Source organism: Octopus sinensis, linkage group LG3, assembly GCF_006345805.1.
Source record: "Octopus sinensis linkage group LG3, ASM634580v1, whole genome shotgun sequence".
NCBI classification, from domain to species: domain Eukaryota; kingdom Metazoa; phylum Mollusca; class Cephalopoda; order Octopoda; family Octopodidae; genus Octopus; species Octopus sinensis.
Window position 1 is genome coordinate 46,365,969 of NC_042999.1, and position 26,842 is coordinate 46,392,810.

Below are 26,842 nucleotides of genomic sequence, written 5' to 3' on the forward strand. Positions count from 1 at the left end.
TTGTCTGTGTGTGTGTGTGTGTGTGTGTGGCAGGTTTGGTAGCCTTCAGCTAATAGTATCTCCTCCGAGACCCTGCGGCGCAAGTTGACTAAAATTGAAAGTATGGTAGAAGAAGGCTTGCTCTTCCTTCCGTAGAAGAAAAAATTCAAATCGGACCATGTTAAGACCAAAAATTATTTACATCACAAAGGTGCTTTTTTTCTATGAAAATCCCTATTTTTTACGATTTTTTTGACTGCTGTGTCGCCATTTTTCGGTGTATTTCAACCAGAAAAATGTTCACTTAACAAGAATAACAAGCTACATAATGCAAAATTTTTACTTTCCAAAAATTCCAATTCTAGAGGGTCGAAACAAACCCGAACAACGCCGGGCGATACTGCTAGTAAAAGATAAAAGATTAAAAAAATATACAAATCAGGAAAGAAAAAGAAAACATCGTAAAAAAACCAAACTTCAGCAATAAAGAAGTGGCTGGTGGTGGTGGTGTGGAAGGTGGAATAATTTTTTTAAAAAAAGATCAAATTTGGAAATAGATTTCTCCCGCATCTTAGACGTATAAACCCGAAGAAATATCGGGGTGACGAGGGTTACAGGTAGATAAATGTTACGCGTACGCTACGATCGTTTATTTTCTATTTGTCCAACACCGCCCACCCCACACACTCACCTTCCCCCCTCTCTCTGTAAACACACGTATATATATATATATATATATATATATATATATATAATACATTTCTTTACTCTTCCTACGTGAAGACTAAAAAGGTTTAAGGATTAGCAGTGGAAGCCCGTATGTCACTAATCCCGATAGCTTGTGTTGTTGTTAGCCAGTTTTTTGATCGTTCATTTTAGTCGTTGGACGGATTAATTAAGCAAAGCAGACTACCTGGTTTATTATTTTTCTGTTTTCGTTTGGAAGAAAAATACTCAAGTGTTGTTCTATTAATGATTTTTTTTACCTTTCCGATGTCTTAAAGTACACTTTTCATAACAATTATGTCTGATGGTTATTACCAGAGTGCTGCCCCGAGAACCGCACGAAAGAAAGAGTAGTTATTATTATTATTATTATTATTATTATTATTATTATTATTATTATTATTATTATCGTTGTTGTTGTTGTTTATATCATCTCATCCTCGTTGTTATGTCGGATGCTTTCGTTCACCCTAAAAGGTGGTTGTCCATTCAGTTCGGAGATGCCCAATTTTTATAACGCTATTCATTATGGTTTTTTTAAAAATATTTTTGTAGTATTTATTGTTATTTATGTAATTCATTTATTGTATTTATTGTTCTCAAAACCCCCTTTTTTTTTGCCAATTTCTCTTCCCCCGCCCCCTAATGTAAACCATCTCCTATTCGTAATTCTGGCTATTTCTCTCTTCGTCTGTTACCTTACGTATCGGACCTACATAATCAGTTAGAAAATTATGTGGTCTTGTAATCGCTTTGACGGCCCGTGAACTGAGATTATCAATTATTTAACAGAATAGTAGTAATAGTAGCAACAGCATGGTTTTATCTATCTATCTATCTATCTATCTATCTATCTGCCTGCACATGTTTATGTATTTATGTATACACATATGAGAAATGGAGGGGGAAAGAAACTAGTTGTCAAAGAAAATCTTATGGATGTTAAAGGTTACAGAAAGTACCTACAGACCCACTTAGAGACAGTCACAGAGAAGGACATTAATGTATTAACACTTACCCACGAGCATGTTTGGGCAATTTATACATACATACATACATACATACATACATATATTCGCGCTCAAGACAACACAAAGGCAAGCACATCTATCTATCTATCTATCTATCTATCTATCTATCTATCTATCTATCTATCTATCTAACTATCTGTCTGTCTGTCTGTCTGTCTGTCCATCTATCTCTCTATCCATTTATCTCTCTATCCATCTATCTATCTCGCTATCCATCTGTCTCTGTCTCTCTCTCTCTCTCTCTCTCTCTCTCTCTCTATGTATCTATACACATATACAAGGCTTTATCTAGAGTTAAACATTTTGTTATGACAACAACCGCCATTTCATTCGTTTGTGTTGCTAACGAAGCGGTTTCTTGACAGCACATGCAATCTCGATAATGTCAGAACGTGTCTGGAGCTGCACTGCATAGCTAATGATAAAATTACCCCCTTAAAGGCGGCGAGCTGGCAGAAACGTTAGCACGCCGGGCGAAATGCGTAGCCGTATTTCGTCTGCCGTTACGTTCTGAGTTCAAATTCCGCCGAGGTCGACTTTGCCTTTCATCCTTTCTGGGTCGATAAAATAAGTACCAGTTACGCAATGTAATCGACTTAATCCGTTTGTCTGTCCTTGTTTGTCCCCTCTGTGTTTAGCCCCTTGTGGGTAATAAAGAAACAGATAGAATTATCTCCTTAAATTCCTTTCCTTCTTCTTTCTTTACCGGATAAGGATCTGGGATCTGTTCACATAATTTTAATGTATTATAACATTAAGATTCCCGGGCTTATTACATGATGCATTGTAGCGCCCACCTACTACTACTACTACTACTTACCTACCTACATACCTGCCTGTCGTTCAACCGTATGTATGTATGTCGTCGCCCTTTTCAAGCCTAGCCAGGCTCATGGGCCCGGTTTCCCTGTTTCTGTGGCATATGTGTTCCCCCCAGCTGGGAACTCAAGAAACAGGAAGAGGGAGTGAGAGAAAGTTGTGGCGAAAGAGTACAACAGGGGTTGCCACCACCCCCTGCTGGAGCCTCGTGGAGCTTTTAGGTGTTTTCGCTCAATAAACACACACAACGCCCGGTCTGGGAATCGAAACCGCGATCTTCCGACCGCGAGTCCGTTGCCCTAACCACTGGGCCATTGCGCCTCCACATGTATGTATATATGTTTTTTTTGTTTGTTGATTTGTTAATATTTTCTCACGGTTTCAAATTCCACCGAGGTTGACTTTACCTTTCATGCTTTTGGGGTTGATAAATTAAGTACCAGTTGCATACTGGGGTCGATCTAATTGGTTTGATGCTAATGTTTCTACCAATCCACAACTTTTAATAATTTCTAATTTAGGCTGCAAGGATAACAATTTTGACATAATTACATCAACACTGGTACTTGACAGATATTTTATTTTATTTAATAAAACACCTATTTTACTCTCTTACTCTTTTACTTGTTTCAGTCATTTGACTGTGGCCATGCTGGAGTACCACCTTTAGTCGAGCAAATCGCCCCCAGGACTTATTCTTTGTAAGCCTAGTACTTATTCTATCGGTCTCTTTTGCTGAACCGCTAAGTTACGGGGACATAAACACACCAGCATTGGTTGTCAAGCGATGTTGGGAGGACAAACACAGACACACAAATATATACACACACATACATACATATATATATGTGGCACGTAAAAAGCACCCACTACACTCACGGAGTGGTTGGCGTTAGGAAGGGCATCCAGCCGTAGAAACACTGCCAGATCTGACTGGGCCTGACGAAGCCTTCCAGCTTCACAGACCCCAGTTGAACCGTCCAACCCATGCTAGCATGGAAGGCGGACGCTAAATGATGATGATGATGATGATGATATATATATACATATATGCGACGGGCTTCTTTCAGTTTCCATCTACCAAATCCACTCACAAGGCTTTGGTCGGCCCGAGGCTATAGCAGAAGACACTTGCCGAAGGTGTCATGCAGTGGGACTGAACCCGGAACCATGTGGTTCGTGAGCAAGCTACTTACCACACAGCCACTCCTGTGCCACTGTTGCCTTTCATGCAAAAAAATATTCAACATAGTGCATGTGTATTATAATTATGATATTAGAAATCATTAACTAAATGAAAATAATTAGAAATTATTATTATTAATATTATTATTAGTGGAGGCACATGGCCTAGTGGTAAGAGCAGTGGACTCGCAGTTGAGGGATTGCAGGTTCGAATCTCAGACCGGGTGATGTGTGTGTTTAGGAGCAACATGCCTAAGCTCCATGCAGCTCCGGCAGAAGGTAATGGCGAACTTCTGCTGACTCTGTCACCACAACTTTCTCTCACCCTTTCCTCCTGCATCTTGCAGCTCACCTGCGATGGACCGGCGTCCCGTCCAGGTGGGGAACCTATACGCCAAGGAAACCGGGAAACCGGCCCTCATGAGCCAGGTATGGCTTGAGAAGGAACAAACAACAACAACTATTATTATTATTATTAAACTGGTGAGCTGGCAAAATCGTTAGCATACTGGACAAAATGCTTAGTGGTATTTCGCCCATCGCTACATCCTGAGTTCGAATTCCACAGAAGTTGACTTTGACTTTCATCTTTTTGGGCTTGATAAATTAAGTACCAGTGAAACATTGGGGTGATGTAATCGACTTAACCCCTCCCCCAAATTTTCAGGCCTTGTTACTATAGTAGAAAGGATTATTATTATTATTACAGCAGTGAGCTGGCAGAATTGTTAGCATGCCGAGAAGAATGCTTAGCAGTGTTTCATCTGTCTTTACGTTCTGAGTTCAAATTCTGCTGAGGTCGACTTTGCTTTCATCCCTTCGGGGTCAATAGATTAAATACTAGTTGAGTACTGGGGTTGATGTAATCAACTTATCACTCCTCCCAAATTCCAAACCTTGTGCCTATAGTAGAAAGGCTTATTATTATTATTATTATTATTATTTATTATTATTATTATTATTATTATTATTATTATTATTATTATTATTATTATAGTGGTGATGTGGCAGAATTGTTAGCACACTGGGCAAAATGCTGAGCAGCATTTCATCTGTCTGTTCATTTTGGGTTCAAATTCTGCCAAGGTCGACTTTAACTTTCATTGTTTCAGGGTTGATAAAACAAGTACCAGTTGAACATTGGGGTTGATGTCATTGACTTAGCCCCTCACTCCAAATTTCAGGCTTTGTGCCTACAGCAAAAAAGATTATTATTATTATCATCATCATTATTATTATTATATTATTATTATTATTATTATATTATTATTATTAGGTGCAGGTGTGGCTATATTGTAAGAAGTTTACTACTCAGTTACTACTAAACCAATCTGAGTTTAGTCCCATAGCATGGCACCTTGGGCAAGTATCTACTACTATGGCCCTAGCATGACTAAAACCTTGTGAATAGATTTCGTAGATGGAAACTGATGAGCGATGGCTAGAAGGATATTGAGTTTAACTTCATAACCAGCTGATCTAGCAAGCGGGGCCTCATATCAGTGAGGGGGGCCGGTGCGCATTGATGCTGTCGAGAGGTTATTATTATTTTTTATAATTATGAGTATAATTATAATTAGGGTTCAGCAAAAAATTTGCTTCGCCACATACTGAACTTTAGAAATAACAGCCAAAAATCTTAGCTATTTCTTCTACTATAAGAAGAAACTCCCAGACAAACGTATACTCAAAACAATTCATATATATATATATATTATATATATATATATATATATAATATATAATATTAATTAAAATTAAATTGCCACTACAATTGTTTCGTGTCTCTTCTAAGGACATTCATGAAGAGACACGAAACAATTGTAGTGGCGAATTTAATTTTATTTAATTTATATTAAATTTTTTTATGTATTGGATTAAGTCTTTCTTTGTTTGATTTGCAAAATAGTTGTTTTGTCTCTAATTAATATTATATAATATTTTACTATAAAATTGAATTCAATCCTAAATCTGATTTTCCCTGTAAATTTGGATTTATTCCCTAATATTTATTATATATATATATATATAGTGTGTGTGTCTTTGTGTTTGTTCTCCCCACCACCACCACCACCACTGCTTGATAGCAGGTGCTAGTTTGTTTACATACCCTTAACTTAGTGAACCTGATATGATAAGTAACAAGCTTAAAGAACAATAAAGAATGAGTACTGGGATTGATTTTATTTGACTAAACCCTTCAAGGTGGTGCCCTAGCATGGCTGCAGTCCAGTAATAGAAACGAGTTACAGATAATTGATAAAACATTACCATAATGATAGATATGAATAATTCTCTAAACCCAGTTAGATGCTCTTATGTTTTTGCTAAAGATTATTTCTCCTAATTTACTAAAGTTATTATCTAATAGAACTCAAAATATGAGTATATGTATATATATTTTTCCCTAATATTTAACGGAAATGTGTGTATATATATATATATAGGCTAAGGAGTGGCTCATAGGTGCGGGAGTGGCTGTGTGGTAAGTAGCTTGCTTACCAACCACATAATTCCAGGTTTGGTCCCACTGCATGGCACCTTGGGCAAGTGTCTTCAACTATAGGCTCAGGCTGTCCCAAACCTTATGAATGGATTTGGTAGATAGAAACTGAAAGAAGCCCATCATCATCATCGTTTAACGTCCGCTTTCCTTGCTAGCATGGGTTGGACGGTTCAACTGGGGTCTGGGAAGCCCGAAGGCTGCACCAGGCCAGTCAGATCTGGCAGTGTTTCTACAGCTGGATGCCCTTCCTAACGCCAACCAGTCTGTGAGTGTAGTGGGTGCTTTTTATGTGCCACCGACACAGGTGCCAGACGAGGCTGGCGAATGGCCATGCTCGGATGGTGCTTTTTACGTGCCACCGGCACGGAGGCCAGGTGAGGCTGGCAACGGCCACGATCGGATGGTGTTTGTTACGTGCCACTGGCACGGAGGCCAAAATATGTGTGTGTGTGTGTGTGTCCATATGTTTCTGTGTCAATGTTTGTTCTCCTACCATCACTTGACAACTGATGCTGGTGTGTTTATGTCCCTGTAACTTAGCAGTTCAGCAAAACAGATTGAGAGAATAACTACTAAGCTTATAAAGAATAAGTCCTGGGTTCGATTTGTTTGACTAAAGACTGTGCTTCATCATGGCCTCAGTCAAATGACTGAAACAAATAAAAGAGTAAAAGATATGTATAATATGTATGTATGTGTATTAATAATATTGTAACTAAAAAGCACCAACCTTTTGTGGTCGTTGCCAGCCTCCTCTGGCCCCTGTACCAGTGGCATGTAAAAAGCACCCACTACACTCACAGAGTGGTTGGCATTAGGAAGGGTATCCAGCTGTAGAAAAACTGCCGGATCAGACTGAGGCCTGGTGCAGCCTCCTGGCTTCCCAGACCCCGATTGAACTGTCCAGCCCATGCTGGCATGGAAAACGGATGTTAAATGATGATGACGCTGATGATGATCTTACATTATTTTGTTAATTCATTTTGGTACAGTATTATTTCATAGTCATTTTCGTCATTATCTCTTCCATAAAAGCTAAACTTTTATTTTTTTAATAAAAATAATTATCCTTATAGAAATATTACATTTCTAAATATCTCAGAGAGATATAAGCAGTGGTGGTACAATAGAGTAGTTGTATACTGTCAACTTAATGTGACAGTCCCATGAAGGGAATCACACCACTGCTATTTAGCCCTAGCAAGCATCAACACTTCCTGTGTGGCCTTGATAAATTTTCTGTGTCCTTATGTTTACAAGGGGGAGATAAGCACCCCCACCCAGCTAAGCCTGCAGCCAGAGACTAGTTTCTGAGTCTTTCTCATCATCAGTCTGGAGTAGCATGGCCTGCTAGCTGGAGATGCTTGTAAATCTACTGATTACAAAAATAGAAATATTACATTTCTAAATATCTCAGAGAGATATAAGCAGTGGTGGTACAATAGAATAGTTGTATACTGTCAACTTAAAGTTGACAGTATAGGCCGACAGGAAGCATTGATGCTTCCTAGGGCTAAATAGCAGTGGTGTGATTCCCTTCATGGGACTGTCAACTTAAGTTGAGAGTGTACAATTATCCTTACCTTCTTTGTATACTTCATTTGTTTGATTTAAGTAACATACATTTTACTTTTCTTTCACCAGTTACTTCTGTCCTGTGTGGTCTTATCATATTGGTGTGCAGGGAGAAATTTTTTTCGTAGAAGCAGCTGAAAAACATGGACACTACAGTGAAAATATACAACCAGCCTCCAACTCTTCTATCAATGTCAGTAAGTCTAAGCTTCCTCACAGCCAAGATAACAACTCTGACAGTCAAAGCCAAAACCTGTCCAGTTACTCAGAAAGTATCAACACTTCAAAGTTTGAAACTGAAAAAAGTAAAAACGAAAGTGAAGTCTTCTTGCTGCCGGTACCTTGTGAGAAGAACTCTAGTGAACTCACTGATGTTGAATATTTCGAAAAGCTCTTCGGAATTGTACTCTGCAGCTATAATGTCAAGTCAGCTCTTGTGGAGAATACTGATGGTGATGAAAAGTATAGAGACAAGAAAAAGTTGATAGTACAGAAAGTAATAATTGGAAGCCAGGCTCAGAGGTCACATAAGATACATAAAGGTAATTTGGTTGTTGTTATTTCAGAATCATGTTTCCATTTATACACTACACCGTTATTGACATTGTGGGTTAACAGAGCAGAGAAGGAGTACTTCCTCTAAATTCACTATAGCTGAAAAGGGTATAGTTAGAAAATAGCAAACGTAAATACAGTCACGACCAAAAGTTTGGAACATAGGTCAGAAAATTAGAATTTTTATATTAAATGCCCAAATATTGTACATATAACATATATACAATATATACATATTGTATATATATATATATATATATATATATAAAATATTATTAGAGACAAAACCACTATTTTGCAAAACAAACAAGGAAAGACTTAATCAATACATAAAATTTTAATAAATAGTCAAAAAAACCGCCACTACAATTGTTTCTTGTCTTGATCGACAATCTTCAGGTGGACTTCCAATAAGTCAGTTTCATGAAACTGACTTATTGGAAGTCCACCTGAAGATTGTCGATCAAGACAAGAAACAATTGTAGTGGCGGTTTTTTTGACTATTTATTAAAATTTTATGTATTGATTAAGTCTTTCCTTGTTTGTTTTGCAAAATAGTGTTTTGTCTCTAATAATATTTTATAATATTTTACTATAAAATTGGATTTAATCCTAAATCTGATTTTTCCCTGTAAATTTGGATTTATTCCCTAATATTTATTATTTATATATATATATATATATATATATATATATATATATATATATATGTATATATATGTATGTATTGTGTGTGTGTGTGTGTATATATATATGTATGTATTGTGTGTGTATATATATATATATCCTTAAATCCTTAAAAATGTTTCAGCCCGAAAGCTGTGTCCATGCTGGGGCACCACCGTTGAATGAGCTACACTAGTATGTGAAACCACTTCTGATATGTGGCACTTGATCAACAAGGGAGTTTGATGCCGCTGCCCGCATCTGTGTTTCCTGCTGAGAGGTAGGTTCATCTGGGACCCCCAACAAGAAGAGATCCAGTTTAGTTTTAAAGAAACCCACATCCACACCATGCAGGTCTCTCAGGCATTTAGGAAGGATATTGAAGAGCTGTGATCCTCTGAAACCCAAGCTGTTGCAGTATCTGGTCCTGTATTTTGATGGTGATGTTGGGATCTTTGGCATCAAGCAGTGGCGCCCCGTTCTGCGGTTGGGGTAACTTTGAATGCCAAAGTTTGGTACAAGACCCTCCAGGATTTTCCAGATGTATATCACTGCATATCTCTCCTGCTTTCACTCCAGGGAGAAGAGTTTTAATACTTTCAGTGTTTCCCAGTAGCTGATATGTTGCATTGAGATGATCTTCTTAGTGTAGCTTTGTTGAATTGCTGCGAGTTCTGCTGGTAACTTTATATTGTGTGGTGAACATAGTTGGGAGCAGTAGTCCAAGTGGCTGAGGATGGATGTCTTCCAAAGGACCATCAGTGTCTCCTTCTCTCTTGTTCTGAAAGTTCGGAGAATCCATCCAGCTAGCCGTCTGCATTTTATTACCAAATTAGTAATATGCACTTGGAAAGATGCATTATTGCTCATGTCATTGCCCAGATCACGCACTGAATTTGACTCAGGAATTACAATTCTTCCTGGGCCAGTGTATCCGGTCTGCATGTCATTTACCTTTGTGTGCTGGTAGCATAGGGCCTGGAACTTCCCTGCATTAAACTGCATATTGTTGTCCTCAGCCCATCTGTATATTGTATCCAACTCCTGTTGCAGATTTGCAATATTTCCAAGGTTTTGTATGGTGTGGGAGACTTTTGTGTCATCTGCATAGCTAGCAAGAGAGGCCATCTTAGCAACTGAGGGCATGTCTGAAAGGGCCACTATAAACAGCAGTGGCCCCCGAGACAGTGCCCTGTGGAACACCGCTTGTTATTTGTGTTTCCTTGGAGGTGGTGGCTCCATTGGCCACAACTGCCTGCCTTCTATCTTTTAGGAAGTTGTGCAGCCACTCTCCAAGTTTTCCGCCTATGCCGAGACCATGCAGTGTGTGACAGATCATACCATGGTCGACGTTATCAAAAGCTTTTGCAAAGTCGAGATATATCACATCTACAATTGAGCCATTTAGTAGCTGTTTTAACACCCAGTCATAGTGCTGCAGGAGCTGTTTTAGGCAGCTTCTACCTGGTCGAAATCCATGCTGGGTGTCAGTCAGCAAGTTATTTTCTTCAAGGAACATGATTAGTTTCTTGCAGACAATTTGTTTTTGTTCCATGACTCTGTTGAGGTGTGAGGTCAGAGAGATAGGCCTATAATGTTTAGCATCTGCTCTGCTTCCTCCCTTATGGATAGGGCATATATATATATATATATATATATATTATATAAAAGGGCTTAGTAAAATAAATTACTTTGCCGCATACTGAACTCGTTAGAAATACCAGCTAAAAAAACTTTTATAAAACTATTTCTAACACTTAAAGAAAACCTCTCTCATATAGTGTTTGCTCAATTCAACTGAGCAAACACTATATGAGAGAGGTTTTCTTTAAGTGTTAGAAATAGTTTTATAAAAAGTTTTTTTAGCTGCTATTTCTAACGAGTTCAGTATGCGGCAAAGTAATTTATTTTACTAAGCCCTTTTATATAATGTAATAATTTGAATTTGCCTTAAATGGTCCCTTTGCATACTGAATACTTGGTGAAATTGATTAATTAATTAATTAATTTTACCCTCATTGTTGAATGAAATATATATATATATATATATATATATATATGTTGTTTGTGTGGTATATATATATATATATAATATATATATATATGTTGTGTGTGGTGTTGTATATATATATATATATATATATATATATATTGTGTGTGTATATATATATATTGTGTTATATATATATTGTGTGTGTATATATGTACTGTATGTATATATATATATATTGTGTATGTATTATATATAATATATATATAATGTATATATATATATTGTGTATATATATATATTGTTGTATATAAATATATATGTATATATATATTGTGTATATATATATATATGTATATATATATATTGTGTATATATATATATTGTGTATTATATATATATATGTATCTATATATATTGTGTATATATATATTGTGTGTATATATATATATATATATATATATTGTGTATATATATTGGGCCTGGTGCAGCCTTCTGGCTTCCCAGACCCCAGTTAAACCGTCCAACCCATGCTAGTATGGAAAGTGGATGCTAAATGATGATGATGATGATGATGATATATATATATATATAATATATATATATATATATATATATATATATATACACAATATATATATCGTATATATTTGTATCAAATTGGACTTGGGTATAACAATTTTAATTTCAAAAGAATTGCTCCAAAATTTGGGCCATGACTGTAAATGTAAAATGAGATTTGGTTCCAAACTTCATGGTTCTAGGTTCATTCCTACAGCAGTAATTTGAGCAGGTGTCTTTTACTATAAATTCCAGACTGACCAAATTCTTGTGAGTGGATTTGGTAGACAGAAACTCAAAAAGCCTATGGTGTAAATGTGTGTGCATGAGTGCACGTGTGTGTGTGTGGCTGTTTGCAAGGGTTCCATTTGATCTGATCAATGGAACAGCCTTCTTGTGAAATTAATGTGCAAGTGGCTGAGTACTCCACAGACATGTATGCCCCTTACTTTAGTTCTCAGGGACATTCAGCATTACACATTATGTATGTATGTATGTATGTATGTATGTATGTATGTATACTCTTACTCTTTTACTTGTTTCAGTCATTTGACTGCGGCCATACTGGAGCACCGCCTTTAGTCGAGCAAATCGACCCCGGGACTTATTCTTTGTAAGCCCAGTACTTATTCTATCGATCTCTTTTGCCGAACTGCCAAGTGACGGGGATGTAAACACACCAGCATCGGTTGTCAAGCGATGTTGGGGGGGGGGACAGACACAGACAGACACACACACATATATATATATACATATATACGACAGGCTTCTTTCAGTTTCCGTCTACCAAATCCACTCACAAGACATTGGTCGGCCCGGGGCTATAGCAGAAGACACTTGCCCAAGATGCCACGCAGTGGGACTGAACCCGGAACTATGTGGTTGGTTAGCAAGCTACTTACCACACAGCCACTCCTGCGCCTATGATGTATGTGTGTATATTGTATATATATATATATATATATATAATATATATATATTATATATATATATATATATATATATATATATATATATATATATATATATATATATATAGTATATATATATATATATATACGTAATCATCATCATTGTTTAACATCCGCCTTCCATACTGCACAGGTTTAAATACATAAATTTGTTGATTTATATGTATGCTTACACACACACTCTCTCTCTCTCTCTCTCACGTGTGTGTGTTTATGTGAGTATTGGATATGTTTATCCATGCAAATATATGAATTTATAACTATTACACATCATTTTTACTTTTTTACCAATGTTTTCTTCTAAAATTACAAACATGAAATACTGAAATACTGAAAGCTAATATTACATAACTTCTTTGATCTATTTGTAATACAATACTTTTTCAACTAACAATATTTCCATCTCATTAAGTTGCATAAATTTTCATTTTTACTTTGATGTTGCGATTTAATTAAATATTACATTTCTCCCTCGTAGAGCAAGAGTTATTTCCCTTGTCCCATATCGAACCTTTTCTGTAGTAATCTTCAATTTCATCATATATACTATCCTCGCCGTCGTAGTCTTCGTCATGAAAATATACTGTTTTTTGTATTAAATAATTTTCACCAAATATTCAATTAATCAACAAAGTTTCCAATAATAACAAACAAAAATGTAGTTTGTACCATGGTTATTGATACGATATATATATATATCACTGGAATATTTTCAAGTTTTGGAAAGCAATTAAAAATAATATGATTCTGTTTGTTTGTTAGCACTCCGTCGCTTACAACGACGAGGGTTCCAGTTGATCCGATCAACGGAACAGCCTGCTCGTGAAATTAACGTGCAAGTGGCTGAGCACTCCACAGACACGTGTACCCTTAACGTAGTTCTCGGGGTTATTCAGCGTGACACAGAGTGTGACAAGACTGACCCTTTGAATTACAGGCACAACAGAAGCAGTAATTAAGAGTGAAAGAAAGTTGTGGTGAAAGGGTACAGCAGGATTCTCCTGTAGTTGACTTTGTCTTTCATATTTTGGGATTGATAAAGTGAGTACCAGATAAGTACTGGAAATGATGTAATTGTCTTTGTTTCCCCTGAAAAACTACTGACCCTGCACCAAAATTTTAAACTGTATGAATACTCTCCCAAAATTTCAGTGTATGTGGCATGTAATGATATTTTGCCAGCAATTGATGAGAGAGAGAGGGGTCACCTTTTTCATAATCACTATAAAATTTATGTATATCTTCTTTCTCCAGGTGATAAAGAGAGGGTCATCTTTTCACAATCACTATATAATTAATGTATATGTTCTTTCTCCAGGTGAGATGTTGCTAGCAGTTGATGATAGATAGAAGGGTCACCTTTTTGCAATCGCGATATAATTAATGTATATGACTGCGCTGGTATGGTCGTGTGGCGAGAATAGATGAGGATAGCTGTGTGAAAAAGTGTCACACCCTAGCGGTTGAAGGAACCTGTGAAAGAGGTAGACCCAGGAAGATCTGGGATGAGGTGGTGAAGTATGACCTTCAAACTTAAGGCCTCACCGAGGCAATGACTAGTGATCGAGACCTTTAGAAATATGTTGTGCTTGAGAAGACCCGGCAAACCAAGTGAGACTCTGCCAGTGGTGTAACCAGCCCACTTATGCGTACCTTTCCTTCATTGGACACTAAACTGCTTGCGAAGACCTGTTGAGGCAAGTGAAATTGAAATTGAAATCAAATTTGATGACTGGCATCCTTGCTAGTGGAGCGCTAAGAGTACCATACGAGTGTGATCGTTGCCAGAGCATGTAACTGGCTTCCATGCTGGTGGCACGTAAAAAGCACCATTCGAGTGTGATCATTACCAGCGTCACCTTACTGGCACTTGTGCCGGTGGCACAGGGAAAGACATTAAAGCGAGGTCATTGCTAGTGCCACTGGACTGGCTCCTGTGCAGGTGGCACATAAAAAACACCATTTGAGTGTGGCTGTTGCCAGAACCGCCTGTGGCCCTCGTGCCGGTGGCATGTAAAAGCACCCACTACACTCTCAGAGTGGTTAGCATTAAGAAGGGCTTCCAGCTGTAGAAACTCTGCTAGATCAAATTGGAGCCTGGTGCAGCCATCTTGTTCACCAGTCCTCAGTCAAATCGTCCAACCCATGCTAGCATGGAAAACAGACGTTAAACGATGATGATGATGATGATGTTCTTTTTCCAGATGGTATGATACTAGCGATTGAAGATTAAGATTGGAGTCACTATATAATTAATCACTATATAATTAATGTATCTGTTCTTTCTCTAGCAATTAATGATAGAAAGAAGGGTCACCTTTTCACAATCATGATATAATTAATGTATATGTTCTTTCTCCAGGTGATATGTTGCTAGCAATTGATGACAGAGAAGTCTCTTGGAGTAAATTAGGAGCAACCTTGAAGAGTCTCAAGAAACAAGTTCCAGTAAGAATTAGTAATTTCTCTAAAATCATTTGTCTGCTTTTGCAATTCATTATTGCTTAATATGCTATGGCAATTTCACTAAATAAATAGTCTTTTATAATGTTACTTGTTTTATTCAATGGGCTGTGGTCATGCTAATGCATCAGCTTACAGAGTTCAGTTGAACAAATTGAACCCAGTATATACTTTCAGTCTCTTGGTTTATTTTTGGTGAACTCCTAAATTACTGAGATGTAAACAAACCAACACTAGATGCACACACATACATACATACATACATACATACATACATACATATGTATATGTATGTGTATATATATATGCACACACACACACATAGGGTAAAGGCCCCCTTTGGTCATGAATGACAATGAGATTGTAGTGTCCTCTACTATAGCCTCAGGCCGACCAAAGCCTTGTGAGTGGATTTGGTAGACGGAAACTGAAAGAAGCCTGTCGTATATATGTATATATATATATATATATATAATATATATATATAATATATGTATATATATATATATATATATATATATATAATATATATATATATATATATATATATCATCATCATCATCATCATCGTTTAACGTCCGTTCTCCATGCTAGCATGGGTTGGACGGTTCGACCGGGGATCTGGGAAGCCAGAAGGCTGCACCAGGCTCCAGTCTTATCTGGCAATGTTTCTACAGCTGGATGCCCTTCCTAACGCCAACCACTCCATGAGTGTAGTGGGTGCTTTTTACGTGCCACCTGCACAGGTGCCAGGCGAGGCTGGCAACAGCCATGGTCGGATTGGTGTATTTTACGTGCCACCAGCACGAAAGCCAGTCGAGGCGGTGCTGGCATCGGCCACGAGTTGGATAGTGCTTTTTTACATACCACCAGACCAGGGATCCTGGCTGGTTCAATTCGATTTCGATTTCGCTTGCCCCAACATGTCTTCACAAGCAAAGGGGGTTGGCATGGGTGCCTGTCATCTGATGAGGTTCTATATCGACTTCGCTTGCCTCAACAGGTCTTTGTGTCCAAGGGAGGAAAGGCATGCATAAGTGGGCTGGGCTCACTTGTCCTGCCTGGTCTTCTCACGTACAGCATATTTCCAAAGGTCTCGGTCGCTGGTCATTTCCTCAGTGAGGCCTAAATTTCGAAGGTCGTGCTTCACCACCTCGTCCCAGGTTTTCCTGGGTCTACCTCTTCCACGGGTTCCCTCAACTGCTAGGGATTGGCACTTTCTCACACACCTATCTTCATCCATTCTCGCCACATGACCATACCAGTGCAATCGTCTCTCTTGCACACCACAACTGATGCTTCTTAGGTACAACATTTCTCTCAAGGTACTAACGCTCTGTCGAGTATGTACACTGACATTACACATCCATCGGAGCATACTGGCTTCATTTCTCACGAGCTTACGCATGTCCTCAGCAGTCACGGCCCATGTTTCACTGCCATGTAGCATGGCTGTTCGTACACATGCATCATACAGTCTGCCTTTTACTCTGAGCGAGAGGCCTTTAGTCACCAGCAGAGGTAAGAGCTCCCTCACCAGCCATATATATATATATATATATATACACACACACACACATATATATATATATATATATATATATATATATACATATATATATATGGAGGCGCAATGGCCCAGTGGTTAGGGCAGAGGACTCGCGGTCGTAGGATTGCGGTTTCGATTCTCAGACCAGGCGTTGTGCGTGTTTATTGAGCGAAAACACCTAAAGTTCCATGAGGCTCCAGCAGGGGGTGGTGGCGATCCCTGCTGTACTCTTTCGCCACAACTTTCTCTCACTCTTTCCTCTGTTAGTCTGCTCGCTTAGCCAGCGGGGTGGCGTCATTTGAAGGCTAAAACAATGCGAAGTGCATTGTGACCAGCGATGTGTAGCAACATCTGATAGACTGGTTGGTTACGATGATATATATATATATGAATGTGTGTATAAGCTTGTGTGTTTTTGTTTGTCCCCCAATATCGCTTGACAACTGATGGTGGTGTGTTTACACCCCCGTAACTTAGTAGTTCAGCAAAAGTGACCGATAGAATAAGTACTAAACTTCTAAAGAATAAGTCCTGGGGTCGATTTGCTCGATTAAAAGTGGTGCTCCAGCATGGCTGCATTCAAATGACTGAAACAAGTAAAAGAGATAAGAGAATTGTAAGGATGCAAAGAAATAGTAGGGACATAAAATTTGACTGATTACATAGTTTTTTTAATGGTAGGGTGGAGCAGTGGTATTTGACGGATTGAGTACCCCTATACAAGCTTTAAACTTAACCCTTTAGCATTCATATTACTTTGTTAAAATGATATACTTATTTATTCACATTGATTTGAATATATCATACATTATTGTGTAGCCTTGTGATTTCAATGAAGTGATTGTATATTTTTAGAATAACATTGTAAGGTAGGTGTGAAAGGCCTGATCTGGTCAGTTTGACCATAAAACAAGAAGAATATTTGGGCCTGATATGGGCAGTTGGAATACTAAAGGGTTAATAATAATTATAGTATGTAAAAGTTGGGCTGTATTATCTTTTACTTATTTCAGACAGTAGCCATGCTGGGGGCATTGCTTTGGAGGGTTTTGTTGAGCAAATCAATTTCAGCACTATTTTAAGGTTGGTACTTGCTCTGTCTAGTGGAGGCACATGGCCTAGTGGTTAGAGCAATAGACTCACGGTCGAGGGATCATGGGTTCGAATCGCAGACCGGGAGATGTGTGTGATTATGAGCGAAACATCTAAGCTCCACGCGGCTCCGCCAGAAGGTAATGGTGAATCTCTGCTGACTCTTTCGCCACAACTTTCTCTCACTCTTTCCTCCTGCATTTTGCAGCTCACCTGCGACAGACCAGCGTCCCGTCCAGGTGGGGAACCGGGATACCAGCGTTCTGAGCCAGGCATGGCTCAAAAAGGAAGAAACAAACTTGTTCTGTCTGACTCTTTTTGCCAAGCCACTAAGTTATGAAGACGTAAGCGACCCAACACGGGTTGTCAAGTAGTAATGGTGGAGGACAAACATAAACACCAAGACACATACATACAGATATTTATATACTTACACACACACACACACATATATATATATATATATATATATATATATATATATATATATATATATATATACACATACATATATATACTTACATACATGCATGCATATATCGTCATCATCGTTTAACATCCACTTTCCATGCTGGAATGGGTTGGACGGTTTGACTGACGACTGGTGAGCCAGAGGCTGTACCAGGCTCAATCTGATCTGGCAAAGTTTCTACAGCTTGATGCTCTTCCTAATGCCAACGACTCTGAGAGTGTAGTGGGTGCTTCTATGTGCCACTGGCATGAGGGCCAGTCAGGTGGCTCTGGCAATGATCATGCTCAAAAGGTGATTTCTACATGCTACCTGCATGGGAGCCAGTCCGGCGGCACTGGCAATAACCATGCTAGAATGTTCTTTTTCACGTGCCTCCAGCACATGTGCCAGTAAGGCGACCCTGGCAATGATAACACTTGAATGATGCTTTTCACGTGTCACCAGCATGGAAGCCAATCCATGGCTCTGGCAACGATCATGCTCGGATATGCTTTTAACATTCCATTGGCACAAGTGCCAATCAGGCGGCAGAAACGTTAGCACGCCGGGCGAAATGCGTAGCCGTATTTCGTCTGCCGTTACGTTCTGAGTTCAAATTCCGCTGAGGTCGACTTTGCCTTTCATCCTTTCGGGGTCGATAACTTAAGTACCAGTTATGCACTGGGGTCGATGTAATCGACTTAATACCTATGTCTATCCTTGTTTGTCCCCTCTATGTTTAGCCCCTTGTGGGTAATAAAGAAATAGGTACTGTCATTGGCCACATCAGCAATTTTGATTTGTTTACACTTGCCTCAATATGTCTTTGCAAGCAAAGTTCATTGTCCAATGAATGAGGGGTGCTCATAAGTGGGCTGATTACACCCCACGTTTGGATGTGCATTTAACATTCTACTGGTACGAGTGCCAATCAGGCATATAGATATTTATACATATGTGAAAAGTTTCATTTAGTATCGTCCATCAGATTAATTCATAAGGCTTTGGTCAGCTGGGGACTATAGAAGGAACTTGGCCATGGTGCCTTGCAATGGGATTGAACCTGAAACCATGTTGTGGGAAGCAAGCTTCTTATCACACCGTCATGCTGCTACTATCTACAAGATATTTCAGCATCAAATAATCTAGATGGAAATCAACATTCTTAGTCTTACAGCATAAAGAAGCCCTGTCAGCTAACCCTTTAAGAAAAAGCAAGACCCACGAAAAAGTGTGCTTGTATTTACAATAAAATATCATAATCTTGGGCTATACAAATATATACTCTTTTACTCTTTTACTTGTTTCAGTCATTTGACTGCGGCCATGCTGGAGCACCACCTTTAGTCGAGCAAATCGACCCCGGGACTTATTCTTTTGTAAGCCTAGTACTTATTCTATCGGTCTCTTTTGTCGAACCGCCAAGTAACGGGGACACAAACACACCAGCACTGGTTGTCAAGCAATGCTAGGGGGACAAACACAGACATACAAACACACACACGCATACATATATATACATATATACGACAGGCTTCTTTCAGTTTCCGTCTACCAAATCCACTCACAAGGCATTGGTCAGCCCGGGGCTATAGCAGCAGACACTTGCCCAAGATGCCACACAGTGGGACTGAACCTGGAACCATGTAGTTGGTTAGCAAGCTATTTACCACACAGCCACTCCTGCACCTATATGATTATAAAAATATTTTTTCTTTTATAAATGTTTTTCAGATTAAACTCACTTTCCAAAATCCTGTTGTTGTTGGATCTACAAATAACAACTCTGTTGGTGGAATGCGCTTACCATTTTGTGAAAATGTCATGCTGGCTGCTAGTGGTGAAGATTTCTCATCATTGGTAGAGCTGCTTGACATGTACAAATGCAAACTCTTATGTCTTTCACTGGACATTGTTCAAAGTGATTTAGATTTTGGTCAGGTAAAGAATATTTGTAGCTATATTATTTCTGACACAAATTCACTTTCATGTTATTGTTGTTGATTTTTATATATATACACACACATATATATTCAAGTAGGTTTGTATATCTTTTATCTGTTATATTTTATTTGCTCCAGTCAATAGACTGTGGCCATACTGGGACAACACCTTGAAGAGTTTTAGTCAAATGGATTGACTCTAGTACTTAATTTTTTTTTTTTTTTGGTTTTTAAGTGTGGTACTTATTCTATTGGACTTTTTTTACTGAACTGCAAAGTTACAGGAACATAATTATGCTGACACTAGTTCTCAAATGATAGTTGAGGACAAACAGACACACAAAGACAAACATACACATTCACATTTATATGGTGGTCTTTTTGCCATTTCTGTTTACCATATCCACTCACAAGGCTTTGGTCAGCCCAAGGCTGCATTAAAAGAAACTTGCCCAAGGTGCCATGCAGTGGGACTGAACCTGGAACTATGTAGTTGGAAAGCAAAAGAGTACAACAGGGGTCGCCACCACCCACTACCGGAGCCACGTGGAGCTTTTAGGTGTTTCTGCTCCTCTTATTTGTCAGTAGCTTACACTGGGTACATCTTATAGAGTTTCTACCTACGCCGATTCTACAGATTAGGCAGGGCCATCTACCTGAAAGGATTTGTGGTTTGTCTGCCTTCCTACTTATTAAGACTTTGGTTTTAGCTAAGTTGACTCTAAGGCCCTTCGATTCTAATCCTTGTTTCCACACCTGAAACTTTTCCTCTAGTTCTGATAGTGACTCAGCAATTAGAGTAAGGTCATCAGCATAGAGGTGCTCCCAGGGGCATCCTATATATATATATATGTGTGTGTGTGTGTGTGTATGTTTTTCCTCCAGCACCACTTCCATAACTTAGCAGTTCGGCAAAAGAGATCAACAGAACAAGTTCTAGGCTTTAAAAAATGTACTGGGATCAATTAATTTGACTAAAATTTCTTCAAGGCAATGCCCCAGCATGGCCGCAGTATAATGACTGAAAGAAACAGAAGATAAAAGATAACAGATAGTAACTATATCCAATATAATCATTGAAATAAAAAAATAAAACTGTGACACTATGATATCTAATTAAACTTTTGCAATGGATTCCTCCTTCTCTTCCCACTATCCTCATCATCATCCTCATCATCACAATCATCATTTTAATGTTTACTATTTCATGCCTGGTTAAGTCAGACAGAATTCATTGAAGCAGATCTTTTATAGATGGATACTCATCCTGTTCTCAACCTTCACCTATTTCAAAGTAACTTAATATATATTTTGCTAGACAATTGCAAATAAACATCATTTACACCATTTCTATGATGGCGATGTCTAAATTTAGCACATAATGCCAAGTTAAGGTGACATACCCTCCCACACTCACACCCACATGCGCATACTTACACACGTGTGTGTGTGTATATGTATATATTTATACAGACACACACACATGTTTGTACATATATCTATATCTATATCTAACTATCTATCTATATATCTGCATGATTTTCTAAAGGACAGGAGTCAAACTGTAGCAGCAAACGGAGCTCTCCCCACAGAGACACCAATAGTCAGTGGAGTGCCCCAGGGCACTGTGCTGGGGCCTCTGCTTTTCATGGTAGCCCTTTCAGATATGCCATCAATGACAGAGGCAGTCATGCTTACCAGCTATGCTGATGACACAGAAGTCGCACAGTCAGTCAAGGAAGCCTCTGATACTACACTCTTACAGAAAGATCTAGATGCCATCTATACATGGGTCGAGGATAACAACATGCAATTTAATGCAAGTAAATTCCAGGCCCTCCGCTTCCAGTTATGCACTGCTCAGGAATCACGACATCAGTACATTGGACTAAGTGGAGCAACAATTCAAGAATCAAATACAGTGCGTGATCTTGGAACAGAAATGAGCAACAATGCCACATTTCACACACACATCAACAAAATGGTAGCAGTAGCCAGAATACTGGCCGGTTGGATTCTGAGAACCTTCCAGACAAGGAACCAAGAAACTATGATGACACTATGGAAGTCATTTATCCTCAGCCGACTGGACTACTGCTCTCAGCTATGGTCGCCTTATACTACATGGATGATAGCAGAACTTGAAGCAGTCCAATGACTTACACAAAGAAAATTGCATCTATGGAACGATTGAGCTACTGGGACAGGTTGAAAGAGCTGCGACTCTATTCTCTAGAACGAAGGTGGGAGAGGTATGCTGTAAAATATATATGGAAGATACTGGAAGGACTGGTACCAAACTTTGGACTAAAGAGCTACACCAGACCACAAACAGGATGTCACTGTGCTGTCCCCCCCACTGTGCCGACTTCTTCATCTCAGGCAAGGACGATGTACTGCAAGGCCCACAGCTGTTTAACTGTCTGCTTAAGCATCTGAGGAGCCTCCATGGAGTTGATGTAGACGTTTTCAAACGTGAACTTGACCTCTGGTTCGCCGAGATCCTGGATGAGCCAATATCTAAGCAAGCAACTCAAAATAGGGCAGTAGCATTGAACTCCATCCTTCACCAAAAGCCACTCCGACAATGGTGGAAAGTGGAAAGGTGATTACAATGGTGGTGCTCCAGTATGGCCACAGTCATTGGACTGAAGCATATAAAAGAATAAAAGAATTTACTTGTTTATTTATTTATTTCATTCATTTATTTTAATTGCTTACAGAAATGATTGTAATCAATTAATAAATTCTTCTAAATTAATGTTTACAGGCTGATGCTTGTCTATTGATTATCATGACCATTTTCTTTTTTGTCTATATGCTTTTTTACTTTTTTTTTTTTACTTTTTACTTGTTTCAGTCAGGTGACTGTGGCCATGCTGGAGCACCGCCTTTAGTCGAGCAAATTGACCCCAGGACTTATTCTTTGTAAGCCTAGTACTTATTCTATCGGTCTCTTTTGCCGAACCGCTAAGTTACAGGGACATAAACACACCAGCATCGGTTGTCAAGCGATGTTGGGGGGACAAACGCAGACACACGAACACATACACACACATACACACACACACATATATATATATATATATACATATATACGACGGGCTTCTTTCAGTTTCCGTCTACCAAATCCACTCACAAGGCTTTGGTTGGCCCGAAGCTATAGTAGAAGACACTTGCCCAAGGTGCCACACAGTGGGACTGTACCTGGAACCACGTGGTTGGTAAATAAGCTACTTACCACACAGCCACTCCTACGCCTATAAAAACATTTAACCTTATTTGTCAGAAGTGGGATACGAACCTACGCCCACGTTTGTGGACCAGAGTACTCAATGTTCTAGTTAACGTACATGGCGCCTTAGACCACTCGGCCATTCTGTTGGTGTGTTTATATCCTTATAACTTAGTGGTTTGGCAAAAATGGGCTAATAGAATAAGTACCAAGAAATAAGTCCTGGGGTCAGAAGCTTTGACTAAGAAATTGTATAAGGCACTGTTCCAGTGTAGCTGCAGTTAAATGACTTTGACAATTAAAAGAATAAAAGAATATACTAACTTCTGAAATTTTAAAAGCCTATTCCCTTTCCAGTGAAGTATTATTCTAATAAGAGCATCATCACAACTTGTCTCTCTCATTGCAGTTTCCTTATTCTTGCTCAGCTCTTTCATTATCATCATAATTTTCATATTTCACACATATATATATATATATATATATATATGAAGAGGGAAAAATCCGTGGGATTAATCCTGAAATTGATTCAATATAGAGATAACGAATTAAAAAAAAAAATTCTGTTAGCTTGCCTTCCTCGATTTCAGCACGATGTGTATTTATGGTGAATGTATATTGTAATATGGTGAATGACGATTTAAAGTCTATTCTGAGCATATTGGCACAGATATTTTTTTTTGCCCTTAACCACATGGTTCCGGGTTCAGTCCCACTGCATGGCATCTTGGGCAAGTGTCTTCTGCTATAGCCCCGGGCCGACCAATGCTTTGCGAGTGGATTTGGTAGACGGAAACAGAAAGAAGCCTGTCGTGTGTGTTTGTGTGTCTGTGTTTGTCCCCCTAGCATTTGCTTGACAACCGATGCTGGTGTGTTTACGTCCCCGTAACTTAGCGGTTCGGCAAAAGAGACCAATAGCATAAGTACTGGGCTTACAAAGAATAAGTCCCAGGGTTGATTTGCTTGACTAAAGGCGGTGCTCCGGCATGGCCGCAGTCAAATGACTGAAACAAGTAAAAGAGTAAAAGAGAGAGTAAAGAGTATATATATATATATATATATATATATATATATATATATAATATATATATATATTTATATATGTGTGTGTGTGTGTGTGTGTATGTGTGTGTTTGTAAATATCTCTCTTTGTATATATATATATATATAAATCTATATGTGACTACTTTCTAGTTTATGATGACGAAAGTCAGACATAAGGCTTTGGTTGCCCTGGGTCCTCTACCACCACACTATCCTTATTCTCACTACTTCAGCAGCTGCCAGTACTAGCACTCTCCTCCTCCTCATCATCATCATTATCATTAACAGCAGCAATTATTGAAGAAGAGGAATAGATTATTGTGAAATTATTCAGGAAATCAAGTTTATTCATTTTTTGTATTTTGTTTCACAGGAGATCATATATGAGTTTCCATTCCATAATGATAAAGTCAGTCATGTGAGAGGAATGTTCATCACCCTGAATAAAGTACTGGAAGAAATTGTTCAAAGCCAAACACAGTGGTAAGTATATAATATATATATACATACATGCATACACATATATACACACACACAATATATATGTGTATGCATGTGTATCTCTCTAGGTGTGTGTTCATTATTATATATACTCCTTACTATTTTTACTCTTTTACTTGTTTCAGTCATTTGACTGCGGCCTTGCTGAAGCGCTGCCTTTAGTTGAGCAAATCGACCCTGGGATTTACTCTTTGTAAGCCTAGTACTTATTCTATTGTACTTTTTTGCCAAACCACTAAGTGACAGGGACATAAACACACTAGCATTGGTTGTCAAGCAATGCTAGGGGAACAAACATACATATATATATATATATATATCTATATATATATACGATGGGCTTCTTTCAGTTTCCGTCTACCAAATCTACTCACAAGCCTTTGGTTGACCTGTGGCTACAGTAGAAGACACTTGCCCAAGGTGCCATGCAGTGGGACTGAACCCGGAACCATGTGGTTGGTAAGCAAGCTACTTACCACACAGTCACTTCTGCGCCTATATGTTTATATACTAAATTTTTAAACAACTTTTCTTCATTCTTTAAGACTTGTAGCATTTTCCTGGTTTTTAATTTCTAATTTTATACTTTTAATTTATGTATTATTATTTTTTTTACCTGTTGTTTATATTTTAAATTAATTTTTATTTGATTTTTCTCTAATTTTTCTTCTCTCCTTGAAATTGCACCTTTTCTCTGATTTTGTTCATACCTTCCTTCCATGCAGTAGCATCTAACACCCATACACTTGCATTCACTTCTGGCACCACCTCCACATTCTCTTACCTTCCTAATTTCTTCACACTCACACCTGCTCCTAACTCCTCTCCTGTATGCTTTCCATATAACAGCTACACACACACATAACAATATTTCATGTTCGTTCTTCCCAATGCCATTATACTTTTGCAATTGCACACTTCTTTACACTACCTCCCACAGAAAAATTCCACACACACATCACTCACTCCATATACCTGTCTCCAAACCTAGATGCACACCTATGCTTGCATTTACACACCCACTCCTCCGCCATTAACTTCTTCACAGACCAACATTCCCACCTGGCTCCTAAAACTTTCATCTGTATTTTTAACGACTTTTGATCTTTCTCACACATTCTACGGTCACTCTGTCTCCTGTTGAGGGAGTAATAACCAAAATGTTAAGACACTTTCCTTTTTTACATGTTAGATCAATATGTTTTTAAGCTCTTCCTGTTCTGTTTTGTCTTTTTTATTTCTCTTATAGTACATTGCATTTAAAATGTGACTATATATATATATATATATATATATATATCTTTGCATTTTTCAAGCCTAACCAGGCTCATGGGCCTGGTTTCTCAGTTTTGTGGCGTATGTGTTCCTCCAAGCTGGACGGGATGCCAGTCCATCGCAGCGTTACTCAAGAAACAGGAAGAGAGATTGAGAGAAAGTTGGGGTGAAAGAGTACAACAGGGGTCATCACCTGCCCCTGTTGGAGCCACGTGGAGCTTTTAGGTGTTTTCGCTCAATAAACACACCAACGCCCAGTCTGGGATCGAAACCCCAATCCTCTGACCGCGAGTCTGCTGCCTGAACCACTGGGCCATTGCTCGAATGGTGCCTCTTACATGCCACCGGCACGGAAGCCAGTTAGCTGCTCTGGCAACGATCACACTCGGATGGGGCTCTTAGTACCCTACTAACATGGGGCACAAGTGCCAGTAAGGCGAAGCTGGTATCGATCACACTCGAATGGTGCCTTTTATGTGCCACTGGCACAGAAGCCAGTTCGCTGCTCTGTCAACGATCACGCTTGTATGGTGCACGTGCCTGTCATCGAATTTCACTTTGATTTTGATTTTGATTTCATTTATATATCATCATCATCATCATCATCATCGTTTAATGTCCGTTTTCCATGCTAGCATGGGTTGGATGGTTCAACTGGGGTCTAGGAAGCCAGAAGGCTGCGCCAGGCCCAGTCTGATCTGGCAGTGTTTCTACAGCTGGATGCC

General features: G+C 38.7%; 1 protein-coding gene across 1 annotated transcript in view; it reads left to right on the forward strand.

Moving 5' to 3' along the window:
• Nucleotides 1-814: 814 nt before the first annotated feature.
• Nucleotides 815-26,842, forward strand: part of LOC115209447 (protein inturned-like) — a 156,177-nt gene continuing 130,149 nt past the window's right edge. The window contains exons 1-5 of the mRNA XM_036500960.1: nucleotides 815-1,055; nucleotides 7,891-8,363; nucleotides 14,927-15,012; nucleotides 19,854-20,060; nucleotides 24,715-24,824. Coding sequence (XP_036356853.1) covers nucleotides 1,003-1,055; nucleotides 7,891-8,363; nucleotides 14,927-15,012; nucleotides 19,854-20,060; nucleotides 24,715-24,824 — 929 coding nt within the window. The 5' untranslated portion in view covers nucleotides 815-1,002. The remainder of the gene's footprint in view (nucleotides 1,056-7,890; nucleotides 8,364-14,926; nucleotides 15,013-19,853; nucleotides 20,061-24,714; nucleotides 24,825-26,842) is intronic.